Below are 22,131 nucleotides of genomic sequence, written 5' to 3'. Positions count from 1 at the left end.
CGGAAACAGCTAGCCTCTGGAATGAACATATTTAACACAAAAAACAAAACAAAACAAAACAAAAAACACACCCTAGAACACCAACAAAGAACAAAAACCCCAAAACAGAAACAAAACAAAATAAAAGACACCCCCCCACACACACACACCCACCCATCCACCCCAAAATCCCCTCCAAAAACAACAAACAAACAAAAAACAACAACAAACAAACAAAAAAAACCCCAAAACCCACAAACAAAACAAAACAAAAAAAACCCCAGCAAAACAACAAACAAACAAAAATACAAAACAGAAAAAAGAACAAACATTCTTAGATTCTTATCAGCAATTACTCCTAACCTAACAATGTCAGCAAGATATTTCTACCCTTGGAATATTTCATAATCAAAGTGTACATATAAATAATCTACATTACCAAACGATATTCACAAATTAATAACCACGCTACCTAAGAAACAATACATATATAGTCGATTCCAACGACGAGTATACACAAAATGTTTGGACCTATATCAATTCAGCATTACTATCTTCAGTATTTTGGGATGCCCATCACATCGATATCGGCACAAGGGAAACGATATGTAACATGACTATTTCTTATTAAACATTAGGAGACACAATACGGGCCACTTTTATTCTTGTGTTACTTATATTTTACAAATGTTTTATTGTAAACATATTATGTGTTAAATACCAGTCAAACTGCGTGAACAGAAATCTATTAATCTGATTACCAAACATTTCGTGAATAAATCCCCTGAAATGATTTTATCTTGGGCTTTATTCGTGATTTAGGTAATTTGTTTTCAAGTGGGATTTTATTTGCGTCAACTACGAATAGTTTTCAATGCGTCAATTTATGTAAATGCATACGTTGTGTATCATCAATTTTTACAGCATTAATATGTAACTTGTTTGAGTGTCATTATTTAGAATTTGGGGATATTATTCATTATAACAATATGTAAAGTACTCAAATGCAATGGCGTTACGTAATATTTCTCACAAGGAAAACAATGTTAGAAAATCAGAGTCGGATTTGGTAAAACAAAATCACGTTACCTACAAACACCATTAAGTATCTTGCTGTTTCTGCAGACAAACGCATTAGTGAATGGTATCCTAAATTCAGGTGCAAAGGGTCACAAGTTTTACATGTGCCACATCTGAACATATTCTGTGTTGTGTTAACGAAAATGTCACTCAAAATAACCTCATTCGTAGGTAAATTTCAACCCCCAAATGTTACCTACATGTAGTAAGACATTGTGATTTTCCCGGTTGTGGATCACGGTATTTGTACGTAACGAATGTATTCAATGCTAATAAAATGAAACACAGAACACAGTGCGCTGCCATAACATAATAATTTATACTGAAGAAAACTACTTTGTAGAGCATTAAACTGATTAGGCATGCAGTATTGCCTACAAACAGATTGAAATGGTTCCTTGAAATTTCAAATGGCAACATAAAAGAGCGTTCAATAAAAAAGTTCTATTCAAGGATGCACTGGAGATCGTGGTTTAGACTTTATCAATTGATATAATGAATTCTTTTTTATTGAAATATCAGAAAACAAGTTGATCTTGTTGATAAACGTAAAAGGTTTGACATCACGCGATAAACAGTAGATTCGTAGGTAACATTATGTATTCGTTGGTGACATTCCGTATTTGAAGGTGACATCAGTGAGTATGAAGTTGTATGTCTTGTTGAGGACTGTCACCGATGAACTTGGGAACATATGGGAATTGAGATTGTAGCAGAAGTTAGTTGCATGGGTTTAGAAAATAGATTTGTCAAAGGTATACCTTAATCATAGGTAACTCATTTTTGGAGTTGGTACATTCTGTAAATGTCTGTCTGATAGCTATTGCCATTGCAAACTATGGATAATTAATTCAGACTTATAGTCTAATGAGACGTATGATTTCCGAACTGTTCGATGTTTTAATAAACCAATTATGATTTAATTTGACATATACTGGACAAAATAAGCTAAGGATATTGGTATTTTTATGGCTGATATTTCATCAGTATGTCAATGAATAAATGCATAATTATTCAAAATTCACAAATATCTATGACTATATTTGTCCAGTATGTATTAACACTTATGAAATACAATAAATGATGCGATGTTTGTTACATGCAAGTACATCTTCCACCCAAAATTTAGTTTTTGATGCATTTTCAAATTTGCTGTACTTAACGAAAATTCCACCCGCTGTTTCCAAGATGACTGTGACTTGTGAAAAGAACACTAAGTGGTGTTATATCACTTACACCAAACAAAGGTGCCAAAGTGGTTCTATTTTCGTAAAGCTTGAGGCTATAAAAGACGAAAGAAACCATAAATGGCTTCAGACTTTCTATAGTCATTAGTATATTGCGCAAGCAGAAAAACAGTGAATTTGTATGCTAGACAACATACAATCCATACATGATATGACGTTAGTATTTGTAGGAAATTCACAAAATGAGCCTTCAGCTTCGCTGATCCATCAACTTGTCACTTCTAGAGATTAGTGATGGCAACTGAGGCAAGTATGTTGACTTAACATTGGTTAACACAATTACAAGGAGCAAGCAGTTCTGTTCTGGACACCTTATACTTAGCTGTGTACACAGTTCGTTGTAATCAACCATCTATAATCAACAATCTTGTAGCCATGCTATAACTGACTCATTGAGTGAGTTTAGTATTACGCCGCACTCAGCAATATTCAAGCTATATGGCGAGTAATCGAGCCTGGACCAGACAATCCAGTGATCAACAGCATGAGCATCGATATGTGCAATTGCGAACCGATGACATGTGTCACCCAAGTAAATGAACCTGACCACCCAATCTCGTAAGTCGCCTCTTACGACAAACGTCGGTTACTGAAGATCAGTATATTCTTACCCGGCCTTGGCGGGTAAACAGACTCTGGGAATAATATTAGTAACAATAATGACAAAAATATATAAATAAATAAAAAATAAAAAAATAAACCAACAGTAAACGTACTGCAATATATTGAGTAATGAATCATAAAGTACAAACATTAAAGAATAGAAGAGATGGTTACTATAACTCTCAAGACTGAATAAACACCACATGTCAAGTGGCGAACCAAACACAATATCGAAGTTACATGTGTAAACAAAGACCACTCAGAAACAAACAAGTCAACTGCACGTGCACCAGGCGTACGCCACGACTCGAGCATGTAACCCGGGCTAAACATACAACCGTAGGACAACTGATTTACACCATACTGCCAAATCTCGACCTGAACCACTGCAAGATAACACATGTACCGGACTCTAAACAAACACATGAAGGTAACACTTTGCTTTAAACAAATATTCCAACACGTAAATATTTTTTGTTATACCTGTTGTTGTTTAGTGAATGTGAAGTATGCATGTCACTTTCGTTTTTGTATGCATGTAATTTTCATTTTTGATCGGGGTGGGGCCAGGGGGTACGGGCTGAACTCTTACCCTTCTTTCCCTCTTCCAAACGTATAAACCTTCTCCATGTACAAATTGTACAGATTCAATGAGTCTGTCCCCACCATGATGCTCGATATATTTTATTTTCAAACCGTCAAATCCTGAATAATACGTAAGCGAACAGACGGTATTTCGCCGTCTACAAATACAAAGAACGGTAATATATTGTATTTAAGATAGTATTCATTTTACAAATGAACTTGAAACAAAAATTAAAGAACAATAGTGATCAGAATATTGTTATTTTTGTTCTTTTAAAAGCAATGCCGGAGTGACAACGATACTATTTAATGATAACTTTGATTTTGCTATTGAAGACTTTAGATAACATGTAAATGACAGAACTGGATATTACCCTGACTCTCCTAGTGCGAAAAATTAAGAGATATTGCAGTACACATTGTGATGTATTGAATGAGAAAGTTTCTGTCCATATGCGTACATCATAAATGCACAATACCTCTGTATGCGGCACCATACAGATCACAAAAATGATAAAGAGCCTAAGTGTAGAATGTTCAATTAAAGAACATCATTGAAACCAAATGATAAAGGTAACATGATTTTCGTGGTCAGTTCTGTTTGCTTCAGTTAAATGCTTCTCAATACAGAATGTAATTGTTACCGTGATTCATTCAGATTCAACTCCAGTATAAACGTGTTTGCAACATGAAACGAAACATGCTTTAGGTGAATTACTTGAGCTTAATCTCATGTGACCTCCAATAACCGACAGCCTTGACTAAATTGTCATACAGTCCTACAAAATATACAACACTGACCTTTACGAACCTAAGTCCTATCATGAAACAAACAAAAAAATATGAAAATAACCTGAATTGTGAAATAGTCACTTAGAGCCAGAGGCTCTACTAATAAGTCCAAATAAAAGCTGTGTCAAATCTTTGAAGACCGTATGGATGTCAGCCTATTTATTGTTGGTAACACGTTGTTTTCGGGTGTATTGATTATTCCTTCATGACCTGATAGAGCAAGCATTTTCTCTGAAACGTCGTGTTATCAACAGTAAATAGGCCGACATCCATAAATCTTGCTGTCCTCAAAAGAATAGTTTATTTGAGGTCACTTAATTCCTCCGAAAGGTCGCATACGCAATCAGTCAACCCCACAAAATCTAAAGCATTTGGTAGAATGTTGGGCACTTTTAGAGCTTCGTAAAAAGACGCTTGACTTCCACTTGTAAAATGTTACTTGAAACCAACGACCCGTGAAGGTTGAAGTGCAGAACGGGCCTCTGGCCAGCTTCTTGGCCAGTTTGACCCATGACTGTCCCAGAGTAGAATAAGCCTTCAGCAACCCATGCTTGCCATAAAATGCGACTATGCTTGTCGTAAGAGGCGACTAACGGGATCGGGTGGTCAGGCTCTCTGACTTGGTTGGCCCCTTGCATTGGGCAGATCGATGCTCTTGCCCTTGATCACTGGATTGTCTGGTCCAGACTCGATTTACAGACCGCAGCCATATAGCTGTAATATTGCTGAGTGCGGCGTAAAACTAAAGTCACATCCTTATGACAATGTAGGGAAGTGAGACGTCTAATCTCTATGACTATGTAGAATAGTAAGACCCATATCACCCCCTGGAACCACTAGTACTGTCCTGCAGAGTGCAGTGATGGGGTGACTGTCCGCCTGCATTTGCAGTGATTTGGTGGTTAATGTATGATCGGCGATAAAAATCTAGTCACCATTTGTGAAACATGAACAGTATGGTTGAAATATTAGCATTTCACGAATGCACTGGATGTGGTGGTTATAAATAGAAAGTTTCAAGTTGCTGGGTTAAACATGAAAGAAGCGAGAGAAACAATCATTGCCCTGTCTGTCTGTCCTCTGCCGACCACCATGGACGAACAATTTGAATATGCTTTCATCTGTGAAGAGCACACGAGCTGCTTCAGAATCCCTGGTCTCCTCGGGGCTCCTTTTCAATATATAATAGGTTTGTTGGTTGCCATAAAAATATGATTGTCTAAGCATTAGTCTAGGCCTAACACCTTTCAGCAAGTGTCAACAAATGGATTTCCATGTCGACATTTTGAATAAAATGTGTGCCATTTAAAACAGAATGTAGCGCACATTAAAGAACTAAATGTGTTTTCCATACTGTTAAGAAGGTTTGCAAGAAACCCAGTTGTATTTGTTTGAAACAAGAAGAAGATGCCATATCCACCCGGCCCCGACATATTTGAAAGGACAAATCATCTGACAGTTACTTAATGTTTTTTTAAAGACTGAATTATTTCCGTGGAAATCATGAAAAATATAAATGTCATATATCTGTAAACATGCACCACTTCAAGATCTGTCTCATATATCTGCCAAGATCTGTTGAAAGATATCACATGGTTTCCGAGTTGTGCTCTGGAAATGAAGCCCATCCCACCATGTTGAGACCGAATTGTTTCCATGGAAACCGGAAAAAATAAAAATGCCAAAACTTTGTAAATAGCAAATGGCACCACATTGTGGTCTGCCACGTTTGCTGACAGATATTAAATAGTTTTCGAGTTATGCTTCGGAAACGAAGCCCATATCCCTTCATTTTGAGACTAAGTCCGAAACGTTATTAAGAAGTTTTCCGGAAACGAAACACACCTCTACCTTTGAGACTAAATCCAAACGTTTCCATGAGAAACCGAGAAAATAAGAAATCACAAAAACCTGTAAATAGCAAAAGGCACCACTTTAGGTTCTGACTGATATATCTGCTAAGTTTTGCAGAAAAATATTCAACGGTTTTTGAGTTATGATCCGGAAACAAACCCACCCCACCATTTGACTAAGAACAAAACGTTCCATTAAAAAACAACAAAAATTTAAATGCCAAAAATCTGTAACTAGCAAAGGCACAACCATAGGTTGAGATTACTGTATCTATCAATTTTGGTCTAAAAATATTGAATGGTTTTTGAGTTATGCTCCGGAAACAAAATGATTACGGAAGGACGGAAAGACAGACGAGGCATGCACTATACCCCACGCATTTTATGCCTGGTGGGATAAACACGAAGATTTTACAACCTTTAAAACTTGTTGTTACTAATAGCTTGACCCTCCATTAATGACGCTAGCAGACTTAGGGGTGAATTTAGCCTTCCTTTAACACCATTACTGTGGCGGTCGGGTATCCTAGAAGTTAAAGCGTTTGCTCTTCACGCCGAACACCCGGGTTCAATTCCCCATATGGGTACAAGGTGTGAAGCCCATTTCTGGTGTCCCCCGACAGGATATTGCTGGAATATCGCTAAGGGCGGCGTAAAACTAAATTCACAACACCGGTAATGACGTTTAATTCCATTAATATATGTGGAACTACAAATATCCCTGAATACATCTTATGAAAAGTATTCAGAGCATATAAAATAGTACAGAAACTACGAACTGTCCTCTTTCCTCGTTTCACATGATACACGGATTGATTGTATGTACTCCACATTGTGGAAACCATTTGTGTCTACATGTTTGTCTGTGTGGTGACCACTGATCAGTTGGTCAACAACAAATCTCTGTGAGTGGTTGAGAGTATGTTAATGGAAAGTCGGAGTATGACGCATATTTCTGCCAAATGACATCACTAATCAATTTTCACACTTTGGCGATACACCCTGGATATGTGTGTGTGGTTCGCTTTCTTGCTTAGGGAACTAGCTGTCGCTTAAGGTACTATGGCTAGAGGATTTTGTGTTTTTGCGGATGTGTAATGTCTTTTTAGTACCCTCAAGTTGGCTTGATATACATTGTCATACGTGTACGCTTCGTAAATATGAATTATTGCCTTTGCTTTTATTAAGTGTTATGGTCATTGTCTCTATTTTCAAATCTCCGTGTTTCTGCACAGTGATTGACAACTGCAGAAAAGTCATCCATAGAAGGGCAATATCCACACCTAACCCCGTCATTCATGTTGCTCCGTCTGAAACTGACTGAAAACATACTTTGTTACATCGAAAAACCTACTTATTTCATAATTTCGAAAATTTTAAGAAAAAAGTGAACAGAAATTTCAGAATTATGTGTTCACTGTACTCCCGCGATCACTTCACTGAATATCAGGTTTACATTTTGTACCATAACGTCTTCACTTTTCATCTGAATGACTTCCTCTTTTCACAGAAGGTACTACTGGAGATACCTATTAACTCTGTCTTTCATAGGAAAAATGGAAACATATTTGAAACAAAATCAGTATTTGTCTACTTCAAAGGATATGATCTGCCGATAATCGACGATTGCTTTCTTCATGTTTAACCTAGCAACTTGAAACTTTCTGTATATCACCATCAGGACCTGTGCCTTCGTGAAATGTTAATATTTCAACCATACTGTTCGTGTTTCACAAATGGTGACTAGATTTTTAAGACCGATCTTACATCCGCCACCAAAACAAGCACGCGATCACTGCAAATGCAGGCGGACAGTCGCCCCGTCACTGCACCTCTGCAGGACAGTGGTTCCAGGGGGTGATATTCTTTGTGACTGTAAAGGGGCGGTGGAGTAGCCTAGTGGTTAAAGCGTTCGCTCGTCACGCCGAAGACCCGCGTTCGATTCCCCACATGGGTACAATGTGTGAAGCCCATTTTCTGGTGTTCCCCGCCGTGATATTGCTGGAATATTGCTAAAAGCGGCGTAAAACTAAACTCACTCACTTTGTGTCTATAAAGGAAAATGAGACATCTAATCTTCCGTACTCTCCCCAGATATTTTTGTACCAGAGGAGCATTTCTCCTCAACCTTTGGACTTAGTGATTTATGTGCATTTATGTCCGGGGCATGATGTGTTGGCGCTTCACTGAATTTTGAGTACTTTAAAGCTCAAACCATGTATTTTGCCTGGCGGGGAATAAGTAACGAATAATAAGAGTATACCTCCAACATGTGAAACGCTATTTACGTTCCATGTTTTGTTGAATTAAAGGTAATGAAAGCGACCATTCATGAACAGCTGGCCTGATATGTACGTGATAAGTTATTCTTAAACATAGCAAATTGTGTTTTCACCCAGGGCTGTTTTTTTCCAACTGGGACTAGAAATAATGATTCTATACAAAACTATCTGAGCATACCGAGATACGATACCAATATAACTTTCAATGTGTGCAAGAGACTGTAAAATATATATATATATATATTTTATTTATTTATTATTTTTTGATTGAGAGACTGTAAAATGTTCCCAATTAATTTCATGCTGTCATGTGTGTCATGATTTGTAGTAAATTGTGTGGTAAGGAACGTCATTGTAAAGCGGAAATATATTACCAGCTGTGAGGGAGCGTTCTTTCCGTTATGTGCTATACAATGCACTGCAGTCGGAAATATTGGGTCGTTACGGGTAATTGTTAACGGTTTAAGCATCACCGCGTGACTATCAAAGTGCGGAACTGTCCTAACCCATCGCCACTTGTGATAAAAATGTGTTTTGATGGTCGAGTTGATGAGCTGGAGTTATTCTTACTCCACGGTGCTTGCCATAAAAGGCGACTAGCAGGATCTGGTGGTCAGGCTGGCTGACTAGGTTGACACATGTCATCTATTCCCAGTTGTGCAGATCTATGCTCATGTTGTTGATCACTGGATTGTCTGGTCCAGACTCGATTATTTACAGACCGCCACCATATAGCTGGAATATGGCTGCGTGCGGCGTAAACCTAAACTCACTCACTCTTATTCGGAGATTTTTTTTGAGATTTTGACGATGGATGGATGTGATGTGTGGGGCATGCTGCTGTTAGTGTGTCTAGTTCAGGACATCCATCGTCCAAATATTACTGAAGACCAAACACTATGCAGCGAAGTCATGTGAGTGTTAGTACAGTAATCATTTATTTGAGGCCAATGTGCATCCTTAATCCTTATCAGTACCGCAGTGTACATTGTGTTGTCAGGCACTCTGGTCCACTTTGCCACTTTTATTAATTATGGTATATGACATTTAATTATAGGTTGTGTCTGTCAGCATATCAACTGTACAAGGAAGTGCTATTGTCCCTCTCTCTGTCCTCTATCTGTTGAGTCGTCGCATGTGCATTATTGTCAAAAACTCTGTGTGTGTGCGTGCACGCACACATCCATATTGTCCGGTCCGGTATTCCGAATGTGTGCGTAGGTACGACCGAGAGCAGGATCTTGGCGCTCGTTTGAAACGCCCTGGGGTTGAGCTGGAACTTTGCTCAACTCATTCATATCTTGTTGTTTGTCATGTCTTGTGTAAGCAACTAAAGACGTTTGAACTCAACTATACCTTCATCTTCGTCAACGTGCATCAGTTCGTCTTAATTCCGTTGACGCTGTCAATATGTGAATTTGGTTGTTTGAAATCCGTGCGTTTTTGTGTGCACGTGCGTGCCCCGATATGTGTATGTGTGTGTATACGTTCGTATGAGGGGCGGCGGTGTAGCCAAATGGTTAACGCTTTCTCTCGCCACGCCGAGGACCCGGTTTCGATTCCCCACATGGGTACAACGTGTGACGAGCATTTCAGGACTCTTCCCGCCATGATATTTACGTAATACTAATGAAAGCGGCGAAAAACCAAACTCACCTACTCTTTATATGCGAGTGGTCTTTTGTCTCTGCAAACGTGATACGTTTGTGTCAGAGTCTGTGTCTGTGAGATGTGAAAACAGTACTACTTTACGTAAAGTTCGACCAGTGTGCGAAATAGATACCTAAAGGATATTAGTTCGCGAAACTTAAAAGTAGAAATTAAGCAAAAGATTTCGAAAAGAGATATGAAATAAATTTTGTCGGCATGACGCAGGTTTCATCATTACGCTGCTATTATGATGAACAGGCCATAACAGTGCATGATTTAAACGTTTTTTTTATTATTAACAAGTCGGAGAGAGCGATATATTTACTAAATAACCCCTTGAAAATTCATTAGTCATACAGTCCAGATTTACTGGCCCGACTGGATTTTTATTAACCACGCACTAACGGGCCAGTGGATATTTCGCACACTATTTTCGACTCTTGTCATTTTTGAAAAAATAATATCTTTTTTAATGTCATAACCAAGCCAAACAGAATAATAATTATCAGAGTCCCTGAAGGAAAAATCTTAGGATATCCCAGGAATCAAAACGCCTGTCTTGTTATGAGTTCATCTAATATTGTACGTGTCATGCATTTAGGTCGTTGTTGGAAGTATATTTGTCTTAGGTTTTATCTCTCATGGACTATCGCCCATTTCCCTAATTCTCATTTCACGTGATGTATCTCATGGTCAGGTAGACATTATCAACGTATAAATGTGATGGGCATTGCCGAAAACTGCCGAAACTACACGAAAGTATTTCTATCACGTGGTTACGTCTTGTGACCTCCGTCATGTGACTTCAAACACAAACAGCAACATGGCGAGGGAGGTAGTGGTCGTGCTTGCCTTAGCGTGTCTATCGTGTCTTGCCGCTGCGCTTGACTGGAAAAGGACGGAATATGTAGAGTTTATGGAGATAAAGGAAGCTGTGGCCCCCAAGAAAACTCGTAAATATTGTTTCCATCCCAAATTCAACGAAGGAATCAAGACCGTGAAGTGAGTGATTGATTCGAAGCCATAACTTGCATGATAAGATGCTTTTGTCTGAATTAAATCCCTCTTCGAGCCACTCTGAGGGAAGAGCTCAGCCCGTACCCCCTACTTTTTACATGCTCCAAGTGTAATATTCCAACACTGAAATAAGTTCACTGATTGTTTTTTATGCCTCTGCTAGTGTTTTGAATGTTATAATTAGAGCCTGGCATGCATGTCTTTGTCTGACTGTAATTTCGGTTTTTGATAGAGGTGGTTGTACGGGCGGAACGCTCACAAGATACCCGTTTTCTGTTTGTTCACTTATTTCCAAACAGATTTTAATGAAAATCAGTTTATGAATATGAGCGTTCTGTGGGTGGTCAACATGAGTATTAATAAAGCCGTTATAACAGCCATCGGCTTGCATGAATTTAGTTCCTCACACATTTATATGAAAGAAACAGATTTCAGTTTCTGTAATCATGGTAATGGTAATCTTATGCCATGTGTTAGTTCCATTATGGGGTGATTGTGTAATCTGATCATCATGTCATCCAACACCATTAAGAAGATGACCTCTTCAGTCTTTGTGTGGATCTTGTGACTTAAAAATAATCCCTTGATAATACTACTTGCACACTCGAAACTGAAACAGTTTTGCATGTTTAGTGTGACCGCAATTATTATCATCACATACTAAAGAATGGCATTTATTGTGTATGGATTGACCTAACAGTGCTTAATTTAGTGTTAGAGTTGTATTTGTATCCTATGAAAAATTAATTCTAGGGTTTAGTTGTTTTAAAAAAATAAAACATTTATTCCTGGGCTTATAATGATGACATTACTAATACAACACCCCACCGGGAGATAATGGTTGTGAAACTTTGCTCTAGCTCAGTAGCTGATGCTGCATTATGGACCGGAAAAACAGTCATGATTTGAAAAGTCCCCAGACACTGTAGGCCGGCCAGATAGCAAGGTCATGTCAAAACGATCTATAATTTTAGGAACCCAACAAACACGATTCATTTATTAAATCTGTTACCTTTCATGATGTCTGAAAACACTTATTACATTTCAAATGAGCATATATTACTGACAGAATTAGAATGCCACTTAATCCTCTTAAACTGTGTATATTTTAATCAAAACATGTAACTTAATCTGATCTCTGTATATCTCAATCTGTAATACTGTCTCTGGCCTCCCATGCATACATCCACCGAATGAAGGCGGCAAGAAGTAGTCCAGAAATGATGTGTTGTAAATATTAAAAAGTCACATGCAACATAAAACACAACTTCGCTGTTTCTGATTCGTTTTGGTATGGACTTACAGTAACAAAGTATCAAAAGTACCAATTCAACTTAGTTGAAAAATAATGTCATTATGTGGTTTCACCAGCAGATGACTGGATGGACTGAAACTGGTGCACACTCAGAGTGACAGTTTTCAACCACGCAGTATTCTCCATCTCAGGATTTGTTGACTGGATCAAACACAAAGGCAGAGAGGATGTGTTCACACACCCATCTCTATATGCATTATTTCTGGATTACAACATCTTCTATTGTATATGATGAGACATTTTGGCATGGATTCTTATACCATTGTCACTTTTCCTGGGCAATGGTTAATCCATAATAAATCTTTCTTTTGTATTACTCCCCATACTTCTAAAATGCCATTCTCATCATACCTCAGTGATGTGAATCATAGTCTAGGAATTGATACAGTGGGCTGTGTGGACTAGACTAGTATGGTTATACAAGAGATCAAGTCTAAAGTAACACTAGATAGATGACAGAGTCCAAACATGAGTAACAGACAAAATGTGTGTTTCAGAACCTACCCCCGCCCCCATGAGTACCTGGACATGGCCACCCTGCCCCGGGCTCTGGACTGGAGGAATGTGAATGGCACCAACTACTGTAGCACCACCCGCAACCAGCACATCCCACAGTGTGAGTGCTTCCTTTATCCTGAACCATCTGTCATCTGATCTGGGGTAGAATAGGTCTTCAACAACCCATGCTTGCCACAAAAGACGACTGTCCTTATTGTAAGAGGTGACTAATTGGACTCCCAGACTTGGTTGGCGCATCATAGGTTGCCATTTGCACATATAAATGCTCATTCTGTTGATCACTGGATGGTCTTGTCCAGACTCGAATATTTACAGACTGCAGCCATATAGCTGGAATGTTACTGAGTGCGACTTACAGCCAAGCTTGCTCATCTATCATCTGTTGCACTCAGCCAAACTGTTTCACCTTTGTGCAGTTCAGTGTGGAGGTTTTTCACAGTACCCATTAAGACTAATGGCAGAATTGATATTCCCTGATGGTTCATTGTAAGATGCAACTAAATGGATTGGGTGGTTAACCTCGCTGACATGGTTGGAAACTGTCATTATCTTAGCCTAGTCGTGTAGATCAATGCTGATTGTTTTATCGATTTGCGTGAAAAACACAAATCATCGGTGTATGGGTACCCAGTAGTATGAGGTGGTAATATGAATGTAAACTCTATAGCTTCACATGCAGCTTGAAATGAAATCTGCACTGATCTGTTGACTTGGATAATACAGTGGCTGTTCTCCTTTTGCCTGCACATATTGTATTGGGGGTTAAAATTATGGGACCATACTAATTGTTACAATAATGGGGATTACAGCTTCAATCAGTAGTAGAAATGCAAGTATGCTAGCACTTGCTGGTAAACTGTAAAGTTCATCACATTTTGTTCATCGTATGCTGAATCTGTCATTTGAAAAAAAAATGGTTATATATATTTTTTTTATTAAAATAAGCATTAAATGTAACACCAGAAAAAAAAATAATAATGTGCACTTTGCATTATACATAAGTACATGCAACTTTTATAATTTGAATGCGACCACTGTTATGTGAAACAATCTCACCAGATGAGATGTTGCACTACCATAAAACAAGTGGCGACATGATACAGGGAGTAAGTCCACCTTAAACTTGGCATCGTCTGCAACATGGTTGTGGATGTTCTAACAAAGCTGCTGACAGTGTTTATGGGTGACGGATGAGCTTTCATACAGCATGTCCAGTGGACAGTTTGATTTCTTCTTGATATTACTTTAGTATGTAATGGTTACAAGCTTAAACTCTGGCCATCCCAGGAATTAGAAACAGTGAACACATGCCACTGCCATTGTAGAATTATCATACACTAAACTGCTGTTTTATTACCCTCATGTCATATTTGAACTGTGTTCAGCGATATCAGTTTGTGAACTTGGACATGGGTGGGTAGTGTACTCTACTCACTTGATCAGATTAAACTGGAGTGCAGGCAAACAGAAAAACACATCTAATGAAGTAGTGCTTGAGTCTGCTTCAGGAATTGGAGTATTATGAGCGTGAATGAGTCACTCTTAGTTTACATGTATGAGTAATGTCCTCTATTGATGATTATTTTTAGATTGCTTGGGTCTTCACAGTTTATCAGTCTTTTTTTTCTCAAATGTTAATGTTCACTGGTGTAAAACTACTAAAAGAAGTGCTTGATTCTCACATGAATAACATTACAGTGTAGACTGTCAGTTTGCAAATAGGGCCGAGGCTTGACAATAGTTTGAATCTGTCTTGCCAATACAGCGAGCATACAGGTGCTTTAGATTGTAGTCCTGAAACCACTTTAAGTCATTGTTCCCCTTCCATTTCAGACTGTGGCTCCTGTTGGGCTATGGGTTCCACTAGTGCTCTAGCAGACAGGATCAACATTAAGAGGAATGGTGCCTGGCCATCTGCGTACCTGTCGGTACAGAATGTCATCGACTGTGGCAATGCAGGTTCCTGTGAGGGTGGTGGTGATATGGGTGTGTACAGCTACGCAAACAAGGATGGTATTCCTGATGAGACTTGTAACAACTACCAAGCCAAAGATCAAAGTGAGTGGCAAGGCATACATGCTCGAGTGAATGATGGGGCGAGTGATAAAACTTTCGACATTCACAGTGTATAGTACCTTAAAGCTTATATTCAACCCAAAACAAACATCACAACTATCATTTATTTGTGGCATATAATGTACATTGTACAGGTAATTTTTCTTTTTCATAATAATCACAAATCAAAAGTACAACTTTTGGTACTTGAGTTTCCTACTCTCTAAACAAAGCAGTCCTCTGATGGTAAAATAGGCCTTCAGCAACCCATGCCTGCCATAAATGGCAACTGGGGTCGATGCTCGTGAAGTTGACCACCACCATAAAGCTGGAATATTGCGGCGTATAACTAAACTGACTGACTCACTCGAAACAAAGCAGCTGGGAATGGGATACTGAACCCTGACAGAGAGGGTGGGCATGCACTTAAGTGTAAGTACTTTCATTGGCTAGTTTATTAGTCAATATACTGGGGCTCTGTGTGTGTGTGTATATGGATATGCTGTTTTTCTGCATTTGCGTTTGAGATACTAATTTCATTGTTTAGAAAAAACTGAGTATTTCTAATGATACACTTTCTTGAATACTTGGCTTGCCAACCTCCAAAGAGCAAGATGTAAAGGTATGGGACCAGTGTATTTTGATTACTGTTTTAATCACAAGAACATCTTTTGTTCAGCCATGATCCCTGTTCGCATCACTTGCTCTGCTGTGAGGAATTCTTATGAAGACACGCAAACCTAATCATTATGTAATGAGGGCAGCGGTAGATTTTCCTTTAAAAAAATCCATTTCTTCACAGATTTCATTTTTGAAAATTATTGTCCGAACCCCTGTGCCAAAAGGGATGTGAATCTGCAAAGTTTTTTTTGTTGCAAGGATGCTAAACTGTATTGACCTGTAAAGGTCTGGGGTAGAATATGTGTTCAGAAACCCATTTTTGCCACAAAAGGCTGTTAAGCTTGCAAGATGAGACTCATCATGCTAATGGTCGGGTCGGGCTCGCTGGACACAATGTCATCAGTTCCCAGTTGCGCACATTGATGCTCATGCTGTTGATCTCTGGTCTAGACTTGATTATTAAGTATCAAGCTAACTTAACATTTACATTCTATCACATGGAAGGTCGTGTTCTGATTTAGAACATACTGCTTTGCTCAATCATTCACAGACTACTTATTGATTTGCTTCAGAATGTGTGACATTCAACCAGTGTGGAACCTGCACAACCTTTGGGGAGTGTGGTAGCATTCAGAACTATACCCGCTATAAGGTTGGGGACTTCGGTTCTGTAAAAGGCAGGGACAAAATGATGGCCGAGATATACAAAAACGGGCCCATCAGGTAAGGCTTCCTGTTACATAAAACACAGCGGACCTATTCACTGCGAAAATCTTGTTTTGATTCTAAAAAACAGACACCCATTCAAATTACTTTGCACTTGGGTCAAGATGCAGCATTACTTCTGGAGCCCAGTTCTGACAGAAAATGGTCCCCACCTGCTTATCATTATTGAATAAAGAAGGTAGGGGAGGAGCAATCGCACACTGAAACTTGTAATATTTCTCTGCCTGTATGTAGTAATTTGTTGCCCTGACTGGTCAGAACTATTTTAACATTAACAGACTGTTATAATGTGGGAAGATGTGTTAGAATTGATCTTCACCGACTTCAGTAACACCATGACATAGATCAAAGCTTGTGCTTGTTAAGACTGGAATATTTCTGAATGTGGCATAAGAGTAAACACACACAACTATTTTATCAAGAATGGTAGCTCAGTGTTAAAGTAATGATGACAGTGACTTGGTTTTTTCACAACGGGTTGTGCGGTGTCCCTTATGGGTGTCCCTATTATGTTTCTTAAACATATAATCGAACCATAGAACAAGTCATGTTACTGGCACATACACACACGGAACAATTTTTTTCTGTGGTGAGAAGAAGGTAATGGTATCCCTTTTGTTACAGCTGTTCCATCATGGCCACAGACAGCCTGGAGAAGTACAAAGGGGGAATATTCAAAGAGTTTCATCTTATGAGCATGGTAAGTGCTTTCTTGTACTCTTCACATTGCAATTTCGGGATTTATGCAAATATTTTTTTTTCTAACAAAAAAGTAGTCAGTCAATCTTACCAGGAAAATGAACAGCTGCATTTGTTTCTACATTGTAAAAATCAATTTGCTTGAGGTTGATATGTTCCAGAGTTTTGATAGTTTAAGGGGACTCCCCTTAGTCAGTGACAGGAGCTAAATCTCACGTGTGTCTTATGTGTTTCAGCCAAACCATGTCATCTCTGTAGCTGGATGGGGTGTTGATGAAGACTCTGGCTTGGAGTACTGGATTGTCCGCAACTCCTGGGGAGAACCATGGGTAAGCAGACCTTCAGTTATGCCTTCAGAGACAAGGAGGCCACCTGAAAGATGTTTGTTGAGATATAAAACTCTTTTACATATTAAGCTTTTCTATGGATGTCATACTCATGACATTTAATAACAGGGTGATGCTTAATTAAAGCAACCATATTTTGAAAATAAAATGTCATGCAACAGAAAACTTAGGGTATAACTACCAATTTAATCAACATATATAATAAAGAAGCAGTTATGATAAAGAATAAAAAGGTTATGTGATGTTACTGAGTTTTACTCCAAATAACTATTCCTCTCCTGGTGAAAAAAAGGCCACATTTATAACATTTTGGAGGATGCTGATAATTACAGCTGTAATCTGCTGGTTTACAAGGCAATTCTTACTACATTTTAAAATTCTGGGACGAAAGTAACAAATAACAAATTTAAAGGCCACATGTTTTGAGGACAGACACACACCTCATCTATCATTTAAAATTCCTATTTTGAGGTGATGTATTCCAAATAAGACAATTTGAACTGTATTATAATTATATATACATTATAGTGAATGTTTGTTCTTGACTGTCACATTTTCAGGGGGAGCATGGTTGGTACCGCACAGTGACCAGCAAGTACAAGGATGGAGAGGGGAAACACTACAACCTGGGTATAGAAGATGGATGTGCCTACGGTGATGTCATCGTGGCATGAACATCCTCATGATATTGTAGTTGCAATTACTATTTTTATTACAATTTTACATTCAGATTATTACAAGTATTTCTGTCTCGTCCACGTCTTGCTATCACATTTTTTAAACAGCATTCCTGAGTATTTTAAATTTGCTACTGCTGTGATATTAAAGATATACTTGTATTTTCTATGTAGTTGTGTTTGCTGTTTGTCCTGGGAAGGACCTCCCACCAGAAGGCATGTGTATAGCAGTATGTCGTATTTGGGATGACACTTCCGAGATGCATCCCATCAGGATTTTGCACCCACACACCTTGAAGTCTTACCTGAGCAAGATAATTGCTAACTGATGTCAGCATAAGGTAACACTTTCCCCAGTGTTACTTTCACACAATAGGACTTTCCTGAGGAAGTGTGATGTCTACAGTCTTGAGAAAGCCTGTGTTAACTTGTGAGTTTTATACTGCACTCAGCAATATTACAGTGGTCTGTAAATTCAAGTCTGGACCAGACAATCCAGTGATCAACATCATGAACATGAACGATCTACGCAATTGGGAACCGATGACATGTATCAACCATGTCAGTGAACCTGACCACCCGATCCCGTCAAGTCGCCTCTTATGGCAAGCATGGGTTGCTTAAGGCCTGTTTGTTAACTTACATTATCACATAACAGGAGTTTTCAGGAAAGCTTTATGGTCTTACAGAGGTAAACGTTACTCCCTTATCACTATTAATATAAGTAAATGGTTTAACAGAAAACATGAGCATATTTTGTTCCAATTTAAAGTGTCTTACCAAAAACGTAGATATCGTTATTTGGTGCTTCCATGCTCTTACATCCCTCATGACAGAAGCATCGTCATTGTCAGCTGCCAAACACATGGAGTTTGACCCCTTGTTTCAAGTTCTCCGTTCATCAAACTGAAATAAAAATCACGTAGAGTATTTTCGCTAGATTTTTTTCATAATTATTATCATGAAAACAAGTCTACATGTACTTTTATCTTCGGTCCAGTAACACTTCATTCAAACAAGGATAGTTCATAAAATGAAAAAGATAAAATAATGAAAACTTGCAAAGTTGTTGGATGTTAACAGACCTGTTTTTGTAACAACCATGAAACGTCCCGATTAAAGTTTTTCCCTCGAAAATCCAAATGCTGAATGTAATTTCCTTTTGGTATACAATTTTTTAACCATGTGAAAAGAGAATTTACACAGGTCTATCAAAGTGATTGGTCACGCACGCACCCGTTTTGTATAACCCATTCCTTGAGATCGAGGGTTAAAACATACCAAAAGAATTCGATACAAATATATACAAAGATGTATGTTCACACTGTCTGGGAGTTTAGTTCTATTCCAGACATTTCACGGGGACACCAGAAATGAGCTTCACACATTGTACCTGTGTAGGCAATCGAACCCGGGTCTTCAGCGGGACGAGGAAACAAGTACTTAGAATGTGAACCGTTTGAGCACATTTACTGTTACATATCTATAGCGTTTCATGGCAATTTGTCAGAAATATAAGCTAATGTCACAAGAAGTTCAGTGACAAAACAATGTGCTGGAACTCGTCATTGACAAAAGGGGCAAAAGGTTACATTAAAAGACGGCATCCCAAACCCACCTTGCGGGTCTGGTTACGCATAAGGGTCAGAATTTCTGTTGGTAGTGGCAAAAATATGTAAACGTAAACTGGCCAAGAGTGAGTGAGCTTAGCTAAAGGTGGCGTAAAACTAAACTCCCTAACTCACTCACATCTCCATATGACACATACTCAAAGTCTGGTTCTGGCCATCTCGATTACAAACCTCATCCCTTTCTGCAAAGTGAGTGAGGTTAGTTTTACGCTGCACTCAGCAATATTCCAGCTATATGGCGGCGGTCTGTAAATAATCGAGTCTGGACCAGACACTCCAGTGATCAAGGGCATGAGCATCGATCTCCCCAATGCATTTGGGCCAACCAAGTCAGCGAGCCTGACCACCCCATCCCGTTAGTCGCCTCTTCCCACTAGATGAGTCGCCATTTATGGCAAGCATGGGTTGCTGAAGGCTTATTCTACTCTGGGACAGTCATGGGTCAAACTGGTCAAGAAGCTTCAGGGATGTCGATGACCCGCTATCGTTTGATGGCCATCAAATATCAAATTCCCTACCAACGCTTATCCTCAACGAATTATAAACAAACGAGGCAAGATAGACAGTCTCGTGTTTCACACTTAGATTCATGAGTCAGAATGACAAACACAACAACACGGGATAAGCCCTGTTCATGCTCAGCCGGAAGCTGTTCGTCATCAACTACTATTTCCCCGATCGACAGTCGATCCCGGTAGACAGCGAGTCCAAACTTGGTACGATTTTTGATATTTCCATGTAGTAAAAGTTTATGAAATCGATCCGCCTTCTAAGCTGAATGGCCATTGATTATAACCCCATTATTTGGTCATGACACGCTATATTTTATTTATATTTGAAACATGTCTTGCCCTATCTTTGGCGCGAATCGGAAAAACCGAGAAACCACTTTCTATGTCTTTACATTCAACTGAATTCACTTCACGTATTGTATATAATTGGCTAAATGCGGTTATCTATCCGCTGAATCAAGAGATTTTAGCTTGATAAGGCGAGGTTTTCTACTTTCTGACGTCTCGACGGCGAATATTTGTGGGAGGTGAGAGGGCTTACTCTGATCTTCGGCTTAAAAGAAGAAATACCCTGACTGTGGCCGTATCTGTACACTGCCAGGTGCCCGCCCCATTCACAAGAAGGGGTGTCACAACACAGATGCCTCACCATACGATAACTATCTTAATACTGAGGTCACGATACAATGCAATTCGGCATTGTCGACATTTTGTACATAACAAACTGCCACTACCTTCATAGTTGTCTGATGTTGAAACCATAGTTCACTGTAAACAACCAACTCACGTCATTGCTGCTATAGGTAGAGATTAGGTAATGATTAGAGATGGACAATTACCCATCATCCAGCTACTACTCATCGGGCACCCTCAACAAGTCATGTTTGCTGTTTAGTGTAAAAAAACATAGGAGACAAATATGTTAAGACTCAAAATAGTAATCGCTACATGAAAAACGCCTAATCTGAATCAATTCAAAATTACAGCGTATTGTATCGTGCAAAGCTTGCCGACGATGCACCAGTGCATCGGGGAATTGTGACATCCCTATTCACAAGATCCCGCCACTCCAAAGTCAATCACTTTCAGAGAGGTAAGCTGATGGAGTATACTGATGCGGCCAGCCAATGAACAGGACGAGCAGACAGAATTGGCAGACAAAATTAACAGCCTTATAGACGGGGTTAGGAAGAGGTCTGGAAACATTTGCTACTTTAGCATAAAGGTATGGGTAAGCGAGTTACTGTCAGTATATAGCAATATTCAAGCAATATCACGCCGGGGAAGCAGAATTGGTCTTCACATATGGTATCCATGTAGTGAATAGAACCGGGTCTTTGGCGAGACAGGCGAACGCTTTAACCACTTGGCTATTTAGTCACTCTCAAAGGAAGTTATGGATGGAAACTTCCGTAACGAGGAATACGACTTGTATTCTTACTCCATCAGATGTTGATCCATCAGATGTTACTCTATCATCTATATGTTGAGATTATAAAGTTTTCATAAGGGAATTTTGTGGAGTCGACAATATCTGAAACAGGAATGGGGGAGTTTTATCTTTAGCAATATCGCATCAGAAACGAGCCTCACACATTGCACCCATGCGAACGCCTTTACAATATGGCTATCCGCTCTAATGTAAACTACGTTTTAGAGTATGTCACTTGGAGTAAGAATATAATCAGAAATGTGGCGTTTCTAATATTACGGAGGCTGATGTCCATGTTTCTCCCTTCATGTGTATCAAAGTGCCTTTCACACTTGTTGCCATTGCAAAGAATGCATTCAACCATATACTGCTCAAAGGATTAAGAGACTTTCCATATAACAGATGCGTTAACTTTAGTCATGAAAAATAACTCGGTAAATCTTTAACTTCCTCGGTGTAGCATACAGTGAACAACGACATTAAGAAATGAAAATGATAAACCTGTACTG

General features: G+C 38.9%; 1 protein-coding gene across 1 annotated transcript; it reads left to right on the top strand.

The window, feature by feature from the left end:
- The first annotated feature begins 10,863 nt into the window (after positions 1-10,863).
- On the top strand, positions 10,864-18,214 carry LOC137257984 (cathepsin Z-like). Its single transcript, XM_067795508.1, has 7 exons — positions 10,864-11,073; positions 12,901-13,019; positions 14,756-14,980; positions 16,171-16,321; positions 16,949-17,024; positions 17,260-17,352; positions 17,931-18,214. The coding sequence occupies exons 1-7, from the start codon at positions 10,895-10,897 to the stop codon at positions 18,042-18,044; spliced, it is 957 nt and encodes a 318-aa protein (XP_067651609.1). The 5' UTR covers positions 10,864-10,894; the 3' UTR covers positions 18,045-18,214.
- The last annotated feature ends 3,917 nt before the right edge of the window (positions 18,215-22,131 follow it).

Source organism: Haliotis asinina, chromosome 12, assembly GCF_037392515.1.
Source record: "Haliotis asinina isolate JCU_RB_2024 chromosome 12, JCU_Hal_asi_v2, whole genome shotgun sequence".
NCBI lineage: Eukaryota > Metazoa > Mollusca > Gastropoda > Lepetellida > Haliotidae > Haliotis > Haliotis asinina.
Note: the sequence above shows the minus strand (reverse complement) of the source record. Positions and strands in the feature narration are given on the sequence as shown.